Source organism: Harmonia axyridis, chromosome 1 (genome assembly GCF_914767665.1).
Source record: "Harmonia axyridis chromosome 1, icHarAxyr1.1, whole genome shotgun sequence".
NCBI classification, from domain to species: Eukaryota; Metazoa; Arthropoda; class Insecta; order Coleoptera; family Coccinellidae; genus Harmonia; species Harmonia axyridis.
The window spans coordinates 44739041-44761202 of NC_059501.1; the positions used below are offsets into that span (position 1 = coordinate 44739041).

At 33.6% G+C, this 22162-nt stretch overlaps 1 protein-coding gene across 1 annotated transcript; it reads right to left on the reverse strand.

Moving 5' to 3' along the window:
• Nucleotides 1-2126: 2126 nt before the first annotated feature.
• On the reverse strand, nucleotides 2127-3989 carry LOC123688695. The gene is made up of 5 exons (XM_045627323.1): nucleotides 3206-3989; nucleotides 2868-3134; nucleotides 2631-2802; nucleotides 2376-2572; nucleotides 2127-2317 (listed from the first exon to the last, which is right to left on the reverse strand). The coding sequence occupies exons 1-3, from the start codon at nucleotides 3417-3419 to the stop codon at nucleotides 2648-2650; spliced, it is 636 nt and encodes a 211-aa protein (XP_045483279.1). The 5' UTR covers nucleotides 3420-3989; the 3' UTR covers nucleotides 2127-2317; nucleotides 2376-2572; nucleotides 2631-2647.
• Nucleotides 3990-22162: the final 18173 nt, after the last annotated feature.

Here is a 22162-nt window from a genome sequence, read left to right on the forward strand (position 1 = left end):
GGTTCAAAGTTTTAAAGACCAAATTAGATTTTGTGATGTAGTTGCCAATTGTTTTCTTTTTTTTGATATTAAACAATCTAATTTTTTTTAAATTTCTACCTGAATGGTTAAAACCCTGATAAGTAAATAATGGTATTATAATACAACAAATACATAGGGGTAAAACTTTTTTTGCGAAATTCGAGGCTCTATTGTAAAAAACTGGTTATACATTTATAATTCAAAGTATTGCCCATCGCTGGTCACTACTTTCTCCCATCTTTCGGACAGCGTACGAATTGAAAAAACTGGTCATCTTTTGAAGCGATTCACGAATCGATCCAATTTTTTACTTCTTCATAAGATCGGAAGTGTTGTTCAGCCAGGCCATGTGCTATTGATTGAAACAAGTGATAGTCCGTGGAAGCAACGTCTGGAGAATACGTCGGGTAGGGTTGTGGGGTAGGAATTCCCATTTTAACGTTTCCAAGTATATCTTGATTACTTTCGCAACATGGGGTCGAGCATTGTCATGCAGTAAAATCAATTCATCTTCTCTCTCGTTGTATTGCGGCGGTTTATCTTTCAATGCTCGGTACAAACGCATTAATTGCGTTCGATAACAATCGCCTGTGATTCTTTCAGTCATGATACACTACGCCGAGCTGGTCCCACCAAATACTGAGCATGACCTTAGAACCGTGAATATTCGGTTTGGCCGTCGATGTGGAAGCATTGTCAGGATATCCTCATGATTTCATGCGCTTCCCAGGTAGCACACTGTCGTGAAATTAACGTCACTATAACGTTCAACTTTTTGACCAATTACGTCTCAGAGACGCTCAGAATGACGACAAATTAACCCTAAATTGACGACCTATTGTCACAGGCAAAATGACGTCTTGTTTCATATAAAAAATGACGTTACTTGGACGATAAAAATGACGTTTTAAAGACGACACAACTAATAGGCGAAATGACGTCTTAAGTTGACATGGTTATGACACTACCTATAATACATATATGAAAGAAACTGTGATTCATTGAATAGTAAGCCACGGCGTACACCGCACATATATTTGTATCAAAGACACATTTCAATGCTTTACTATTTATACGTACACCAAAGATGCATTAATGTTGTTTGGTGTGCGTATACATAGCAAAGCACTGAGATGTTTCTTTGATGAAATTGTATGTCCGCTGTGCGGCCTGCCTTACCGTCACAAAGACTTTTTCATTGTATCTATTGATTATTAAAATAAAATATCTGTATTACGACACACACAAAAAAATTAGCAAGTAGGAAAATAAATAACATCACTAAAAATTTGTAAAAAAAAAATTATTTTTGATATCCATTGAGTTATGTATTCCTTTGAAAATAATAAATTACTCTTGATAAATAACAAAAATCTTGTGCCAATGTAACTATTTCTGAAATATTTGATGTAATTTTTAAAAATAGAACAAATACATCGTAATTTAAAAATACATATAAAACAATTGAAATCTCTGCACACTGAAAATACAATCTTTATATACTCAAGAAAAACTAAGTATTATACATAAATTTTTTGCAGTTAGCTCAAATTTCTTCGCAGGTATGTATAATTGGGAATGATATTGCACACTTGTTATTTTGATCTTTTGAAAACAATACTATGCATTTGGAAGCTACTTCATTCATAGGGCATAATTCAAGTTTAGGATTCAAATTAGCTAGGACAAAAGTTTGAATATCGAAAGTTAAATCTTCATCTGAACAGTTGCCAAGATCATGTTCCATATTTTCAACGTCAAAATCATTATACACTGCAACTGATGAAAATGAATCCAAATTTTTATTGCTCGGATACAGAGAATTGGTTGGGGTTTCAGACTCAATTGGAACAATTTTGTTGATTAAACTACATGATTGATTTGTTTCTTGAACAGTCTGAGCAACTCTGCGAAGAAATTGTCGCTTACCCACAAGTAATTTCAGTCTCCGTTTAATTTTGTTTGGCATGTTTACTTCTCCTCTTCAGACGTTCCTGAGCATGTTTCAACCACACTTTGATTACATCTTCAATTTCTTTGTTTGTTGAATTGGGATGGCTCTTTTTGATAGCTCCTAAAATATGAATACATATGTGTAAATTGATTTCAAGTGCAAGATGAGAAATTTCTTACCCACTATCAAATTTTTCAACGTCAAGTCACAAAATGGCCTTTTAAGAGATCTCTGTCCAAAATAATTGAACTCAACTGTTAAAACATCTGATAAAAGATGTTTAATGATTCGATTTGTTATAGAAGTAATGCTATTTCCCCCTAATGTCGATAAGTATGATTCCTAAGGATAAAAAAAATCCTTTAGTCATTCTGAATGATTACTTTATAATAAAACATACCAATGCTTTGAACTTGTCAATATTATTCCTTATATACTCATCAAATTCATTCAGCTCATCAAAACTTTCAAGTGGAAATGAAAAAGGGAGGTCATCAGGGGTCATAACACTTGTGGTGTTGATATTTTGTTTAGCAATCCATGCTAATATGTGATAATTCTGTTGCTTAACATGCGACACTAATTTTATAAGCTTGTCTGAAAGTTAAAATGACTCACTATATCATTTTAATTTACTTATATGTTTCAAACAAACCTGTCACACTTAAATGGCTAGCTGAAGGTGTACTGTTCAAAAACCGGTGTAGAGATGCAATCCACTCTGCTTCCAAGAGATGGTGCAGAAGAATTGGGCGACTTCAACAACGTACTAGAACTCTGGTGCAATGATTGACGTCCTAGTGATGCTTGCGATAACTGAGTATATTCTATACGGAACAGAATAGGAACAAAATTAATGTCACGTTTGAAGATGAAAGTTATATAAGCATACCATTAGGAAATTGTGATACTGGGAATAGTTCAGAATCTTGTATTTTCTTGTTGAACACCTTCTTGCTTTTGATGGCTGGAGGCCTTGTTAAAGTATTTTCATTATCTTCTGATTGACCACTTTCGTCATCAGAACTAACATAAAGTTTTTTTGCAACTTTCTTTCTTCTTTTCGATCGACTAAAATCTTCCCCATCCAATTCATCACTTTCTAAATTGGAAGATAATTCTGCTACTTTTAACTTTTGCCTTGCTTTGAGCAGATCATCTGAAATTGAAGGAAAATAAAATAATTCGAAAAAGCCAACTCAACAGGATTTAATGTTAGTTAACACTTACCAGTTGTATAAAAAATTCGCGATACTGAGCATAACTGCCACCTACTCGTGTCTACACTTTCGCCAGATCGCAAGGCTTTATCAAACCGGTGTTGCTCTTTAAAAGGCGGCCAGAAAGCTTCTCTTTTCAGTGGTGTAAGCCACGAACTATGTATTGCCGCCACTGAATTGGCGTCATTTTCATTATCACGAAATTCCACGATACAGAACGCCATTTTAACGTATTTTAACGTATCACCACGTACGAATCTACGAATGGTACGACACTATGGACAGAGAGAGTCTCTGGGTACGACGCGGACGCGACGATTTCCCGGGCTTAGTCGAAAGTTAACGCCTGCGCTGCAAGCAATTTGTTGGCGCGAGTTTTAAATTTACATAAAATATTAGCAATTTTTCAAGAGCTCCATATATATCATAATAACATATCGCACTTTTAATAACATGTAACACATCGCATTATTCCATCAGAAAAAGCATTCCTAACCTCCGTGATGTGTAATAAAAAGTCGAATAGATTTATAAGGGGGTGTTTATGAATGAATATTTCGAATAACGTGAATTATATGTATTACAGAATGAGAACATCGCTATGAACTTTCTGGTTTTTTTACATTTGTAAATATTAATAACATTTTTATAAATATTATGCAGTTTTTACGACTTCAAAAAGACGTCATTATCACATCAAAGTTTCACGTCATAACAACGTCCTAAATCATAACGTCAATAGTACGTACAAAACAGGTCATCTGACGTCTGAGACGAGAAATGACTTTAAATTGTCGTCAAAAAAACGTCGTGTGCTAGCTGGGTTGGGATTATCGTAATGAACCCATTTTTCGTCTCCAGTCCCAATCCGATGCAGAAACCCCTTCCGTCTTTGTCTTGCAAGCAGCTGTTCACAAGTAAATAAACGTCGTTCAAACACCTCGCGGCTTCAACTCGTACCACACCCAATTTCCTTGTTTCTGAGTCATTCCTATGACTTTCAGGCGTTTTGAAATGGCTGTTAGTGTCACTCCTATTGATCCTACAATTATTGTTGCGTTTGACATGAATCTTGATCAATTATTGCCTCCAATTCTGCATCTTCAAAAAACTTCTCTCTTCCACCGCGATGCTGGTCTTCGAAATCAAAATCACCATTCTTGAAGCGTTGAAACCACTCATCTATTTCTTTATTTATTTAATCAAACGAAACAAGCCATTTTACAGATGTACCAGAAAATAACTAAACCTAGACATAAACAATATCGTTGGTACGTTCTTCCACCAATATCGTTCTCACTATAGGTATTTGAAAGCATTCGATGAACCTCAGCCGCGGATTTTTTCATATTTTAGTAGAAAATTGAAACCTCCCGCAAATGACGAGAATTTGGCTCGTAAGCTAACATGGTTAGTCGTGAATAACTTTATGATGCAGACACAAATCGACTAACATGTCAATGGCGTTATGTTCACAAATACCTAAACTTATTGTATGACATCTACGATATAGTTATTTCTCTAATTCTGTGGTTACTCCGTTCATTCTTCCACATCTTGTGGAACAAAATCGTGCGAGAATATATCAGAAAAGCACAGTTTTCATGGTTATATTTCATTATTATATGTTGGTACTCCGAACTTTCCGCCACGGCTTTATCCGCCAATTCATCAATTTGCCTTAAAAAAATCAGTTCTGCCAACCAACATTTTTCAAGCCAAACATCACTAAATGATATTTATGGAAATATTTCATTAATTTCAATAAGAATGCAATGAATTAGAGAAAATAATATATAATACTCGAACAGAAGGCTCATTCTACCACTCGTTCATTCAAAAACTCGCCACTACGTGGCTCGTTTTTGAATTTTGAACTCGTGGAAGAATATCAATGCCTTCTGCACTTGTATTATAAATAACTATTCTACTACCACTTACCGTTACAGCCATCTATTGCAAAACGGCGGACGCAAAGTTGTACGCCTTATATAAATATTCATATGAATATCTAAATATAAATATTTTTGAGAGGTAAGGCTTGATATCGGTATAATCTGGGATTTGGTACCATAGAAATACTCGAAGCCCATAACGGCGAACCCCTTCAAAATTTAAGGCTAGGACCGCCCTTGATTTGTCGTCATGGAAAGTTATTTGCATCAAATATTTTCATGTGAACAAGGGCCAAACGGTATGTTCTAGGAAAAAAAATCATACAGAATTCCACCCTAGAATCAGCATAGTATACCGAGTAAATCGTCTGAAATCAGCTAACGATACAAGGTTTCCGAAAAAAATCTTTTATTTTTTAGAGGGATACCCAGTGAAGGATCTACCGGCATAGTGACGGGGTCCAAGGGGCGGAGCCCCTTCGGCGAGCAGAGCGAGTCTAAGTATATATAAAACCGCTTGCACATTTACGTCAAACTTTAAACGTAAAATCACAGCCCAAACGGGACCATCTAGAGCAAAAATGACAAGAATAAGACCCCCCTCAAAATCGTCTGGAGATCCCGGGAAAAATCCCAAACCTTCGATTCTCCTCGCGGTTTTCGAGTATACGGGGTGTTTCGGATCATTTTGACATTTCAAGTCCCATATTTCTGTGGTTTCTGTGGACAATTTGGCTGTCAGTGTCATGTTAATAATAAATATTCCATTTCGATATATGAAAGTTGTTGAAAAAGTTTGCAGTTTCCAAAATTGTTGTTCAATATTTAAATAAATGCCGACAGATAAAATGCAAAGTCTTCGGCGAATCGAAAATTCGATAGATATTTGTCAAAATTTGAAAATGAACATTGATATCATCGAATGCATTTTCCTCAATTCCTTCAATTTCGTAATATTGATTCAATTGGATGAATGTTACTTCATTTCAGGAATTTTTAGTTTATTTTCCACAAACTATAAAACTACATTGTCTTTCGTGAGAATTTGAAGCTATTGCGACAGAAGATGGAACTACAAAAGAGAACAGAAGTTTCATCTGATCATCAATAGGAATACCGATATTCGTAAATTGTAAACTTTTAATAAACATGAATCACCCAGTCAATTCAGTCTTGGATTGGAGTAAAAGTTGTACTACCATGAAACAGTATTAAACAGATAGAAAAACTCCTTATAGATAATTCACAATTGGCTTTATTACTGGAAAAAGAGCGAAGTTAGTCAGATGACATTCAAAAATTTCCATGTGATTTTTGAATATCTAAAATATACACTTTTACGACTGAAGAGTGCAAAAATATAAGTGACCTATCAGTTTTTGAAGAATTTGAGTGCAGTGCTGTTGAATTTATAATGAAGAAATCAAATCGTTGTGAAATATTTCATACGAATAATTTCAACCATATATACCCTGTTATATTATCATAATATTATTTGTCGTTCAACTGAAACCTTGGAAATTAAGAGACTCTCAAACTTATAACCTGATTTCTCAAAAAGGTTCTATCTAGATATTAAATTTGCTTATGAGGTAACATAAGCCATGGGTATTCGAAAGGCAAGTCTATTCATTCTTTCTCTTTTCAGGTTGTTCATTTATAGCTATACATATATAAAATCAGTTCAAATTTTTCACTTGAATTACTAGTCAAAATGTTACGACAGAAATAAAATTTGAAGGATCCTTCAGTATATGAAGAACTTTGACATGGCAGTTACTTTCGAAATTGGTATAAATTTTCCAGCAATTCAATGTAGGTATAAAATACTTTAAAAGGTAACTATTCATTAATACTTGCCATGTCATGAATGAATGATTAAACTTTTATAAAAATGTATATACCTATTTGTTCACTAAAGTTTCCAATCTTTTAATCGTTATAGGAATAGGTGCTATATGGCCAGTTCAAAAATGCTATCCTACTGATTTAGTAATTGCTTTTCATTTTGGTAAAAATTAAATTATTCATTGATTCAGATCCAAAGTTAACATTTGAAAAAATCAAGTCAGTGTAGTTATCATCGAACCTACTAACATGGGTCAATAGTATTGGCTGATACAATTTTAGTACCGAGGCAGTCATTTCAAATACTGAACACAGGTCCTGAAGTAAACATTGAACGATGATCTTTTTTTACTTGCATCTTGAAATGAGTTTTGCACTTTTCCTGTGTTCAATAATGAGATAATTATTAAATTGAATCAAGAGATTAACAAAGTGTGCTTTATCAGGATTAGTTAATACTGCTAAAGACGTTAATAAACCTATTAATTTTTTATATGGTTCATCATTACAACTCTCTTATGTTGAATCAATTTTCAATTAAGTTTTCAAAGGAGTTTTCATGTGTTTACAATCAGACATGTTGAATTATTACAACACATATTTGAAGAATATAAACAATTACTATACTACCTTTTTCATAATTTCTAGGGATATTCATCCCTAAACATTTTTTAGCGTTCCCTTAATTCTTTATGATAAAATTATCACTTAAATTTTCTATCAGATATATTCATTCAGAATAAACATTAGTTAAAACAAAGAAATCATCCACGTACAATGCAACAACAGTTAGCAAGTTATTTTTGGATTGTAAATACAATGCTCAATTGTTGATCTTTTTCTACTAATATCTGTCAAAATTTTATTTACTATATAGGACATAAATTGCCCTGTTCAATTTACTTCTGAGTAAAACCCAGAGCTACAAGCTGTCCTCCACTGAATGAGAATTATCTAGTGAAATTTCTATATCATCCCTTATCTATGATAACTACATCTCGACTGATGACATTGTTACCTGTATTCTGTATCCCTTTGATCGTTCACCAGAACCCACAAGAATCATTTTTGTCCATATACCTTCAAGAAATATGCAACAGAAGAGTAAGCAAAATAGGAATCACTATTTGGTATTCTAAATCTATGCAACCTACCTTTATAATTGCAAATTATATATTGTATTAGTTTATAAATTATGAAAAATAACCTACTATTAACCAAATTTTTAGATTTCAAAAGGTGTCCTTCCTTGTATTCTAAATATATACACCCTATATAATTGTTGATCATATATTGTATTTCTTAATAAATTATGGAATAGAAGAATAATTTGTTGCTCAACTGAAAAAAGTATTGATGAACCTTGGAAATGAGGGACTTCTTATAACCTGATTTCTCAAAAATGTTACGATTGCTTGTGAGGCAACATAAGCCATGGGTTTTTGGAAGGTAGATCTATTCATTCTGCTGCTTTTCAGTTTATTATAGCTATACTGAATATTCCTAAAACAAAAATTTCACTGTAGGTCTTTTCATAGATCTTATCGAATGATTAGGAAAATTCAATATTTGTCAAAACTGAAAATAAACATTGAATGCAGTTTCTTTTTCAGGTAGTATTTCTATTGACTGATAATAACTCCCACATTTTGCTTATGCATTTTTCCCAAATTTTTTAAAGAAGAAAGAAATTGCCATTTCTAGAGAAATGAGAATTTCAGATTTCAAAATGTCTAATCACTACTTCAAATATATATACACCCTATATAATTGTTGATCAAATATTGTGTATTTCGTTACAAATTAGTTAATAATTTGAAGCTTTAATCTCAATTTTCAGACTTAAATTGGTCCAACATCTCTAGATACTTCTAATTGATATTCGACAAATAAATATCCTGTATAATTATCCATCCAAACGAGAATAATCCATCTTCTGAAAAGAAAAACAATGTTTACTATATAGAATTAATTTTAATAATGATTCAAAAGTGATGAAATTTTGCAGACTTACTTATTTTGGGTCTTAGATTACGAATCCGCTGTCATAAATTTATTAATTCAGCTAGTTTTTTTTCAATTGTGAAATTGGCCTAATGAAGGTGAGGTTATCCACATTAATAGCTAGTTTTCTTGTATTTTATTAACTGATTCTCGTTAGAAATGATTAATTAATCACATTTCAAGCTTTCCCTGAAATAAAAATGCCTTTTTTTCGTCAAAATCGATGGTTTTATCGATTGCGGCGGCCATCATGTTTAATACGTAACGTCTGTCAGATGCATTGACCTAATATTAGGTCTAATAATCTAATAATCTGCAACGTTGCCTGTATGCCAGATCTTCTTGATGGGATCGGTTTTTTACTTGGTGGAAATTCATATTAATAGATTGTTTGAGATTATGACGTATTATAAAACTGTATGGAAACTCATAATTTTCGCACAGCTATTCGAGCAGAAAATTCGGCAAGTTTATTTTCGAAATGAATAAATGGTAGTTCATATGGTGTTATTCTGGTTTTTTCGATATTGGCATCGGATTCAGTTTAGTACTCCTGAACATATACAGGGACATTGATGTTGACGAGGACGCTGTGATTACAAGGTTTTCAAAGGGTTCACAGACCAAATTAGATGTTGTGTTATACTTGCCAATTGTCTTCTTTTTTTTTCATATGAAACAATAGATTTACTTTATATTTTTTTTTTAATTTCTACCTGAATAGCTAAAACCGTGATAAGTAAATAAATATATTATAATATAACAAATACATAAGCGTACAAATTTTTTTACCGAAATTTGAGGCTTTATTGTAAAACACTGGTTATACATTTATGATTCGAAATATTGCCCATCGCTGGTCACTTCACTTTCTCACATCTTTCGATCAGCGTACGAATTGAAAAAACTGGTCATCTTTTGAAGCGATCCACGAATCGATCCAAGTTTTTAATTCTTCATAAGGTAGGAAGTGCTGGTCAGCCAGGCTGTGTGCTATTGATCGAAACAAGTGATAGTCCGAGGGAGCAACGTCTGGAGAATACGTCGGGTGGGGTAGGAATTCCCATTTCAACTTTTTCAAGTATATCTTGACTTTCGCAACATGGAGTCGAGCATTGTCATGCAGTAAAATCCATTCATCTACTCTCTCGTCGTATTGCGGCGGTTTGTATCTCAATGCTCGACACAAACGCATTGATTGCGTTCGATAACGATCGCCTGTGATCGTTTCAGTCGGTTTTAACAACTCATAATACACTACGCCGAGCAGGTACCACCAAATACTGAGCATGACCTTAGAACCGAGAATATTCGGTTTAGCCGTCGACGTGGAAGCATGGCCGGGATATCCACATGATTTTATGTGCTTGGGATTATCGTAATGAACCCGTTTTTCGTCTCCAGTCCCAATCCGATGCAGAAATTCCTTCCGTCTTTGCCTCGAAAGCAGCTGTTCACAAACAAACAAACTCCGTTCAAACACCTCCCGGCTTCAACTCGTACGGCACCCACTTTTCTTGTTTCTGAATCATTCCTATGACTTTCAGGCGTTTTGAAATGGCTTGTAGTAATAATGATCCTGTCAATTATTGTCGCGTTTGAAATGAGTCTTGATCAAGTATTGCCTCCAATTCTGCATCTTCAAAAACCTTCTCTCTTCCACCGCGATGCTGGTCTTCGACATCAAAATCACCATTCTTGAAGCGTTGAAACCACTCTCGGCACGTTCTTTCACTAATAGCGGCCTCACCATAGGTATTTGAGAGCATTCGATGAGCCTCAGCCGCAGATTTATTCATATTTCAGTAGAAAATTAAAACCTCCCTCAAATGACGAGAATTTGACTCGTAAGCTGACATGGTTAATCGTGAATAACTTTATGATGCAGACACAAATCGACTAACATGTCGATGGCGTTATGTTCACAAATAACTAAACTTATTGTATGACATCTACGATATATTTATTTCGACTACCACTTACCGTTATAGCCAGCTATTGCAAAACGGCAAGAGCAAAGTTGTACGCCTAAATCTAAAACTTCGGAATATGACATTGTTCAGCTAAAATATTTTCGAAGTTCAGGCGCTTCCGGTTATATAAGAATTAAAAAATTTTTTTTCAAAACAAACTTTTTTTTCATTTTATGTCTCAGATATTATCGAGATTTCCATTCTCAATTACTCTTTGCTAAAATTATTGTGTTAGTCCTCATAGTTTTCAAAATATCAAGGAAAAACCGTAAAAAAGAGAGAATTTCCTTAGTCACAATTACCTGAATTATTTTTACTGTGAATATCCTATGCCTATTTCAATTCACTTTCTCAAACTAAAATGATGTTGGAACATCGTGCATATCTTGAATTTGAGAAATATCATCACAGGGTGCCAAAAATTGTGAACAAAATTTGATCATAACTTTCGATTTTCAAATCAGAACCCTATTTTTTTGTGATTTCGCTGGATTCTACGGTAAAAAATAAGAGTAGTGTCCAAACGTGATTATGCTCTCAAATTCAATAATTCAAGAGTTATTTGAGATTTTATGAATTTATGTTATACGTAGGGTCAATTTTATTCGATCTGTTTCCAGACAGACTAGCAATAATACTCTATGACCATAGAAATTTAAATATCTAATTACTTTACATGTGACAGGTATTTTCATTATCAAAGCTTCACTAATTTGATTTCACGAATTGAATTTCCGATATTCAAATGACAAAATTCTGGATATACTTTTCTCTAATTATGTGGCAAATCAGTTCTTTCCGGCACATTTTGTGGAACAAAATAGACTGGAACGGATTTATCTATTATTTGTCAAATTTGTGATACAGAAAACTGTTCTACCAACCAACATTTTTCAATGCAAAAATCACTTATAGATATTTATGGAAGTTTCCGTCAATTTCAATAAAAAGACAGTGAATTCGGGAACATAATGTTTAAAACTCGTACAGAAGGCTCATTCTACCACTCGGTCATTCTGAACTCTTGGAAGAATATCAATAAGTTCTGCACTTGTATTATAAATATCTAATTCCATATTCACGATGAATGCAATAGAATTATTGGTAGAACTCATCAAATTTTAAATCAGAAATTTCCTCATCTACTTGAAAGGATGTTGCATACTTCATGAATATCCATTATACTGGATGGAGTACCTACCTAGAAGAAAAAAACCTCTACCTACCAAATGAAATAAAATCATGCAGGACTCCTGTGTGCCAATTCTATTCATATGAAAAAGCGGTAGAATACATTTTATGAATTCAGGAAAAAATCAGCGTGGTGATGAAAAGGGAGTAACAGAAAGTTTGAAACATCCTTCCGAATTATCTTCTCGTCAATTGGTGGTAAATGTGGATATTTCTGATTGAATGCTCGACAAGTTCTCGAAACAATTCTGTTGCATTCACCGTGGATATGGAATAGATCCAGAATTTCATTATTTGAATAACGGGGATTCATATCATCAAATTATAATCTACTAGATTCAATAATGAGTACACCTGTCACTTTGAAATAATTGAATATTTGAAACGCACTCTAGAAACAGATTGAATGAAATTGACCCTACGTATAACATAAATTCATAAAATCTGGAATAACTCTTGAATTATTGAATTTGAGAGCATAATCATGTTTGAACACTACCCTTATTTTTACCGTAGAATTCAACGAAATCACAAAAAAATAGGGTTCTGATTTGAAAATCGAAAGTTATGATCAAATTTTGTTCACAATTTTTGGCACAATATTTGAAACACCCTGTGATGATATTTTTCAAATTCAAGATATGCACGATATTCCAACATCATTCTAGTTTGTGAAAGTGAATTGAGTATACGCATAGGATATTCACAGTGAAAATAATTCACGTGATAGTGACTATGGAAATTCTCTCTTTTTTACGATTTTTCTTAATATTTTGAAAACTATGAGAACTAACGCAATAATTTCAGCAGAGAGTAATTGAGAATGGAAATTTTTATAATATCTGAGACACAAAATGAAAAAAAATGTTTTTTTCGAAGAATTTTTTTTTAATTCTTGTATAACCGGAAATGCCAGAACTTCTAAAATATTTTAGCTGAATAGGGCATCATGAACAATGTCATATTCTGACCTTCAGATTTCAAATCGGCCCCGTTCTCCAGAAACGTCTAATAGGCCTTCGAACTTGAAACACCCTGTATAAATATTCATATAAATATCTAAATATAAATATTTTTGAGAGGTTAAGCTCGATATCGGTGTAATCTGGGATTTGTTCCCATAGAAAAACTCGAAACCCTTAACGGCGAACCCCCTCAAAATTTAAGGCTAGGACCGCCCTTGGTTTGTCGTCATGGAAAGTTATTTGCATCAAATATTTTCATGTGAGCAAGGGCGAACCGGTATGATCTAGGAAAGAAGTTTTATAGAATTCTACCCTAGAATCAGCATAGGATACCGAGTGAATCGTCTAAAATCAGCTAACGATACATGGTTCCCGAAAAAAATCTTTTATTTTCTAGAGGGATACCCAGTGAAGGATCTACCGGCATAGTGACGGGGTCCAAGGGGCGGAGCCCCTTCGGCGAGCAGAGCGAGTATACATATATAAAATCAGTTCAAATTTTTCACTTGAATTACTAGTCAAAATGTTACGACAGAAATAACATTTGAAGGATCATTCAGTATATGAAGAATTTTGACATGGCAGTTACTTTCGAAATTGGTATAAATTTTCCAGCAATTCAATGTAGGTATAAAATACTTTAAAAGGTAACTAGTACGCCCATAGATCTACCTTGTAGGTAGATCAATATATCCTGTAGATCTACCTAATAGGTAGATCAATGTTGTCCATAGATCTACCTTGTAGGTAGATCAATGTTGCCCACAGATCTACCTTGTAGGTAGATCAATGTTGTCCATAGATCTACCTTGTAGGTAGATCATCATAGCCCATAGATCTACCTTTTAGGTTGATCAATATAGCCCATAGATCCATATTTTAATTCATTCATAAATACTTCCATATCTCCTGTAAAATCGATATCGCACTGTATAAAAAATATTCATCGCACGTATATCTTCGCAAATTATGCAAGAGAAAACAAATCTAAAGCTCTTATTCCAATTTCCAGATTTCATAAGGTCTCGATTTTCCAGAAATGTATAATTGGCGCTTGAAAATTGTACACCCTGTATATAATCGTCAATCCCCACCTGTATACCTTCAAGAATTATGCAATTGAATGATAACCTATAGAGCTAACATGACAACTATAAGAAAAGTTTTCAGTTCTCCAGAGACATTTCGGAAATTGTACACTCTGTATAAACGTTATTCATCGCACGTATATCTTCGCAAATTATGTGAGAGAAATCTAACTTGAAATTTCAATTTTCAGATTTCATAAGTTTTCAATTTTACAGAAAAGCATAATTGGCGCTCGAAAATTGCACACCCTGTATAATATGGTCAATTTATCGAAAAACCTTCAATAGGCAACTTGAAAAAAAACAATGTATAATCGTTATTCTTATATGTACTTTGAAAATCGGAAAAACATAATTATATTTGTATACTACGAAATCATTCACACAATAGACTAAACAAAAAATTGATCCATTTCAATAATCCGAAGCATTCACCGCCAAATAATATAAAAATTAATAACTGGCGAAAAATTAAGAAAAAAAAATTATCACCTGCTGCAAGATTTGAACTCGCATCCCAAAAGAGACCTCAGATTGTACGACCGCATCCCTAACGACCCAGCCACAATGCCTTTGCATAATTAGGTGCATTTGTGCTTCTTATAGAAATGTCAAAATAACTGTTGACAGAGATTCTATAAATTGATGAATTTTCATGAATTTCGTTTAAAAAATCGTTAAATATAAAGGAAATCGAATTAAAATATCTCTACCTACCAGTTTTCTTCACCTCAAATGCTGATATCTTTCCAAAATGATATATTTACCTTGACAATTCACATGAAACGGAATGCTTCAAGATTTGACCAATTTCCATGAAAATATCAACAAAACGCAAAAATACCATCATAAAAGGGCGGTACATACAGGTGTAGTCTATTATTTCCTCAAATTTCTCGTTAAAAACTTCAAATAACCAAATGACTCCTGTAGAGGCTTCTGGCAAACCAAGCTTTCCACTGACACAAAACGATTCCGCTTGAAAATATCATAAAATATACATGGAAAAAGGGATTTAAATCGCATCTGATTCATCTTTTCCTGCATATTTCCTCTCGATTCGTCCAAATTTCAACATTTCCATTAAAATATCATCTGACGTTTCCCATTTTCATTCTGTATTTCGACGATTTCATGAATGAGCACAGAATTGGTTAAAACGTCAGAATATTTTGAATAGATTATTAGATTGATCCTTGATTTTATTATACAGTTATTCATATTTCAAATAGTTCTATTCATCAAGAGCCCTCTAATGGACACAGTAAAAATAATATAAAACCTAAATATTCTAGAAACGTCAATTGCCGCGGACGTTGCTAGGCCCGTTGCTACCCAAGGACATCGTAGTATTTTCCTATTGGTCGTTCACGTCGACGTGAATCTGGAAATTCGTCGGGAAATTTCCCAAACTTTATCCGTTCATTCCCAGGTAATCCCGAAAAATCGGGAAACGGGAATATCCGCGGGAGTTAATTCGACATTTTCTCTTTCTTCCCGTACTTTTAGTTTTTCTCGTATCTCTCCCAGAGCCGAGAACACTCGACCGCAAAATCGGTCCGAAATCGTTCGATTTTCGGTGGGAGGAGCGCTTACGAGTTTAATATAGTATAGACTAGTACGCCCATAGATCTACCTTGTAGGTAGATCAATATATCCTGTAGATCTACTTAATAGGTAGATCAATGTTGTCCATAGATCTACCTTGTAGGTAGCTCAATGTTGCCCACAGATCTACCTTGTAGGTAGATCAATGTTGTCCATAGATCTACCTTGTAGGTAGATCATCATAGCCCATAGATCTACCTTTTAGGTTGATCAATATAGCCCATAGATCCATATTTTAATTCATTCATAAATACTTCCATATCTCCTGTAAAATCGATATCGCACTGTATAAAAAATATTCATCGCACGTATATCTTCGCAAATTATGCAAGAGAAAACAAATCTAAAGCTCTTATTCCAATTTCCAGATTTCATAAGGTCTCGATTTTCCAGAAATGTATAATTGGCGCTTGAAAATTGTACACCCTGTATATAATCGTCAATCCCCACCTGTATACCTTCAAGAATTATGCAATTGAATGATAACCTATAGAGCTAACATGACAACTATAAGAACAGTTTTCACTTCTCCAGAGACATCTCGGAAATTGTACACTCTGTATAAACGTTATTCATCGCACGTATATCTTCGCAAATTATGTGAGAGAAATCTAACTTGAAATTTCAATTTTCAGATTTCATAAGTTTTCAATTTTACAGAAAAGCATAATTGGCGCTCGAAAATTGTACACCCTGTATAATATGGTCAATTTATCGAAAAACCTCCAATAGGCAACTTGAAAAAAAACAATGTATAATCGTTATTCTTATATGTACTTTGAAAATCGGAAAAACATAATTATATGTGTATACTACGAAATCATTCACACAATAGACTAAACAAAAAATTGATCCATTTCAATAATCCGAAGCATTCACCGCCAAATAATATAAAAATTAATAACTGGCGAAAAATTAAGAAAAAAAAAATTATCACCTGCTGCAAGATTTGAACTCGCATCCCAAAAGAGACCTCAGATTGTACGACGGCATCCCTAACGACCCGGCCACAATGCCTTTGCATAATTAGGTGCATTTGTGCTTCTTATAGGAATAATGTCAAAATAACTGGTGACACAGAGATTCTATAAATTGATGAATTTTCATGAATTTCGTTTAAAAAATCGTTAAATATAAAGGAAATCGAATTAAAATATCTCTACCTACCAGTTTTCTTCGCCTCAAATGCTGATATCTTTCCAAAATGATATATTTACCTTGACAATTCACATGAAACGGAATGCTTCAAGACTTGACCAATTTCCATGAAAATATCAACAAAACGCAAAAATACCATCATAAAAGGGCGGTACATACAGGTGTAGTCTATTATTTCTTCAAATTTCTCGTTAAAAACTTTTCAAATAACCAAATGACTCCTGTAGAGGGTTCTGGCAAACCAAGCTTTCCACTGACACAAAACGATTCCGCTTGAAAATATCATAAAATATACATGGAAAAAGGGATATAAATCGCATCTGATTCATCTTTTCTTGCATATTTTTTCTCGATTCGTCCAAATTTCAACATTTCCATTAAAATATCATCTGACGTTTCCCATTTTCATTCTGTATTTCGACGATTTCATGAATGAGCACAGAATTGGTTAAAACGTCAGAATATTTTGAATAGATTATTAGATTGATCCTTGATTTTATTATACAGTTATTCATATTTCAAATAGTTCTATTCATCGAGAGCCCTCTAATGGACACAGTAAAAATAATATAAAACCTAAATATTCTAGAAACGTCAATTGCCGCGGACGTTGCTAGGCCCGTTGCTACCCAAGGACATCGTAGTATTTTCCTATTGGTCGTTCACGTCGACGTGAATCTGGAAATTCGTCGGGAAATTTCCCAAACTTTATCCGTTCATTCCCAGGTAATCCCGAAAAATCGGGAAACGGGAATATCCGCGGGAGTTAATTCGACATTTTCTCTTTCTTCCCGTACTTTTAGTTTTTCTCGTATCTCTCCCAGAGCCGAGAACACTCGACCGCAAAATCGGTCCAAAATCGTTCGATTTTCGGTGGGAGGAGCGCTTACGAGTTTAATATAGTAAATAGACTATTTATTAATACTTGCCATGTCATGAATGAATGATTAAACTTTTATAAAAATGTATATACCTATTTGTTCACTAAAATTTCCAATCTTTTAATCGTTATAGGAATAGATGCTATATGGCCAGTTCAAAAATGCTATCCTACTGATTTAGTAATTGCTTTTCATTTTGGTAAAAATTAAATTATTCATTGATTCAGATCCAAAGTTAACATTTGAAAAAATCAAGTCAGTGTAGTTATCGAACCCACTAACATGGGTCAATAGTATTGGCTGATACAATTTTAGTACCGAGGCAGTCATTTCAAATACTGAACACAGGTCCTGAAGTAAACATTGAACGATGATCTTTTTTTACTTGCATCTTGAAATGAGTTTTGCACTTTTCCTGTGTTCAATAATGAGATAATTATTAAATTGAATCAAGAGATTAACAAAGTGTGCTTTATCAGGATTAGTTAATACTGCTAAAGACGTTGATAAACCTATAAATTTTTTATATGGTTCATCATTACAACTCTCTTATGTTGAATCAATTTTCAATTAAGTTTTCAAAGGAGTTTTCATGTGTTTACAATCAGACATGTTGAATTATTACAATATATATTTGAAGAATATAAACAATTACTATACTACTTTTTTCATAATTTCTAGGGATATTCATCCCTAAACATTTTTTAGCGTTCCCTTAATTCTTTATGATAAAATTATCACTTAAATTTTCTATCAGATATATTCATTCAGAATAAACATTAGTTAAAACAAAGAAATCATCCACGTACAATGCAACAACAGTTAGCAAGTTATTTTTGGATTGTAAATACAATGCTCAATTGTTGATCTTTTTCTACTAATATCTGTCAAAATTTTATTTACTATATAGGACATAAATTGCCCTGTTCAATTTACTTCTGAGTAAAACCCAGAGCTACAAGCTGTCCTCCACTGAATGAGAATTATCTAGTGAAATTTCTATATCATCCCTTATCTATGATAACTACATCTCGACTGATGACATTGTAACCTGTATTCTGTATCCTTTTGATCGTTCACCAGAACCCACAAGAATCATTTTTGTCCATATACCTTCAAGAAATATGCAACAGAAGAGTAAGCAAAATAGAAATCACTATTTGGTATTCTAAATCTATGCAACCTACCTTTATAATTGCAAATTATATATTGTATTAGTTTATAAATTATGAAAAATAACCTACTATTAACCAAATTTTTAGATTTCAAAAGGTGTCCTTCCTTGTATTCTAAATATATACACCCTATATAATTGTTGATCATATATTGTATTTCTTAATAAATTATGGAATAGAAGAATAATTTGTTGCTCAACTGAAAAAAGTATTGATGAACCTTGGAAATGAGGGACTTCTTATAACCTGATTTCTCAAAAATGTTACGATTGCTTGTGAGGCAACATAAGCCATGGGTTTTTGGAAGGTAGATCTATTCATTCTGCTGCTTTTCAGTTTATTATAGCTATACTGAATATTCCTAAAACAAAAATTTCACTGTAGGTCTTTTCATAGATCTTATCGAATGATTAAGAAAATTCAATATTTGTCAAAACTGAAAATAAACATTGAATGCAGTTTCTTTTTCAGGTAGTATTTCTATTGACTGATAATAACTCTCACATTTTGCTTATGCATTTTTCCCAAATTTTTTAAAGAAGAAAGAAATTGCCATTTCTAGAGAAATGAGAATTTCAGATTTCAAAATGTCTAATTACTACTTCAAATATATATACACCCTATATAATTGTTGATCAAATATTGTGTATTTCTTTACAAATTAGTTAATAATTTGAAGCTTTAATCTCAATTTTCAGACTCAAATTGGTCCAACATCTCTAGATACTTCTAATTGATATTCGACAAATAAATATCCTCTATAATTATCCATCCAAACGACAATAATCCATCTTCTGAAAAGAAAAACAATGTTTACTATATAGAATTAATTTTAATAATGATTCAAAAGTGATGAAATTTTGCAGACTTACTTATTTTGGGTCTTAGATTACGAATCCGCTGTCATAAATTTATTAATTCAGCTAGTTTTTTTTCAATTGTGAAATTGGCCTAATGAAGGTGAGGTTATCCACATTAATAGCTAGTTTTCTTGTATTTTATTAACTGATTCTCGTTAGAAATGATTAATTAATCACATTTCAAGCTTTCCCTGAAATAAAAATGCCTTTTTTTCGTAAAAATCGATGGTTTTATCTATTGTTTATATATGGCGGCGGCCATCATGTTTAATACGTAACGTCTGTCAGATGCATAGACCTAATATTAGGTCTAATAATCTGCAACGTTGCCTGTATGCCAGATCTTCTTGATGGGATCGGTTTTTTACTTGGTGGAAATTCATATTAATAGATAAACTGTATGGAAACTCATAATTTTCGCACAGCTATTCGAGCAGAAAATTCGGCAAGTTTATTTTCGAAATGAATAAATGGTAGTTCATATGGTGTTATTCTGGTTTTTTCGATATTGGCATCGGATTCAGTTTAGTACTCCTGAACATATACAGGGACATTGATGTTGACGAGAACGCTGTGATTACAAGGTTTTCAAAGGTTCACAGACCAAATTAGATGTTGTGTTATACTTGCCAATTGTCTTCTTTTTTTTTCATATGAAACAATAGATTTACTATTTTTTTTTTAATTTCTACCTGAATAGCTAAAACCGTGATAAGTAAATGAATATATTATAATATAACAAATACATAAGCGTACAAATTTTTTTACCGAAATTTGAGGCTTTATTGTAAATATACATTTGGTTATACATTTATGATTCGAAATATTGCCCATCGCTGGTCACTTTACTTTCTCACATCTTTCAAGCAGCGTACGAATTGAAAAAACTGGTCATCTTTTGAAGCGAACCACGAATCGATCCAAGTTTTTAATTCTTCATAAGATAGGAAGTGCTGGTCAGCCAGGCTGTGTGCTATTGATCGAAACAAGTGATAGTCCGAGGAAACAACGTCTGGAGAATACGTCGGGTGGGGTAGGAATTCCCATTTCAACTTTTTCAAGTATATCTTGACTTTCGCAACATGGAGTCGAGCATTGTCATGCAGTAAAATCCATTCATCTACTCTCTCGTCGTATTGCGGCGGTTTGTCTCTCAATGCTCGACACAAATGCATTGATTGCGTTCGATAACGATCGCCTGTGATCGTTTCAGTCGGTTTTAACAACTCATAATACACTACGCCGAGCTGGTCCCACCAAATACTGAGCATGACCTTAGAACCGAGAATATTCGGTTTAGCCGTCGACGTGAAAGCATGGCCGGGATATCCACATGATTTTATGTGCTTGGGATTATCGTAATGAACCCGTTTTTCGTCTCCAGTCCCAATCCGATGCAGAAATTCCTTCCGTCTTTGCCTCGAAAGCAGCTGTTCACAAACAAACAAACTCCGTTCAAACACCTCCCGGCTTCAACTCGTACGGCACCCACTTTTCTTGTTTCTGAATCATTCCTATGACTTTCAGGCGTTTTGAAATGGCTTGTAGTCCTAATGATCCTGTCAATTATTGTTGCGTTTGAAATGAGTCTTGATCAAGTATTGCCTCCAATTCTGCATCTTCAAAAACCTTCTCTCTTCCACCGCGATGCTGGTCTTCGACATCAAAATCACCATTCTTGAAGCGTTCAAACCACTCTCGGCACGTTCTTTCACTAATAGCGGCCTCACCATAGGTATTTGAGAGCATTCGATGAGCCTCAGCCGCAGATTTATTCATATTTCAGTAGAAAATTAAAACCTCCCTCAAATGACGAGAATTTGACTCGTAAGCTGACATGGTTAATCGTGAATAACTTTATGATGCAGACACAAATCGACTAACATGTCGATGGCGTTATGTTCACAAATAACTAAACTTATTGTATGACATCTACGATATATTTATTTCGACTACCACTTACCGTTACAGCCAGCTATTGCAAAACGGCAAGAGCAAAGTTGTACGCCTAAATCTAAAATTTCGGAATATGACATTGTTCAGCTAAAATATTTTCGAAGTTCAGGCGCTTCCGGTTATATAAGAATTAAAAAAATTTTTTTCAAAACAAACTTTTTTTTCATTTTATGTCTCAGATATTATCGAGATTTCCATTCTCAATTACTCTTTGCTAAAATTATTGTGTTAGTCCTCATAGTTTTCAAAATATCAAGGAAAAACCGTAAAAAAGAGAGAATTTCCTTAGTCACAATTACCTGAATTATTTTTACTGTGAATATCCTATGCCTATTTCAATTCACTTTCTCAAACTAAAATGATGT

What these genes read in the sequence shown, in the direction of transcription:
- LOC123688695 (XM_045627323.1), bottom strand. Translation starts at nt 3,419, where the DNA reads ATGGCGTTCTGTATCGTGGAATTTCGTGATAATGAAAATGACGCCAAT. An exon ending in GCGAATTTTTTATACAACTG is followed by an intron (nt 3,135 to 3,205) that starts GTAAGTGTTAAC and finishes CTTCAATTTCAG; the next exon opens with ATGATCTGCTCAAAGCAAGG. An exon ending in AGTATCACAATTTCCTAATG is followed by an intron (nt 2,803 to 2,867) that starts GTATGCTTATAT and finishes TGTTCCGTATAG; the next exon opens with AATATACTCAGTTATCGCAA.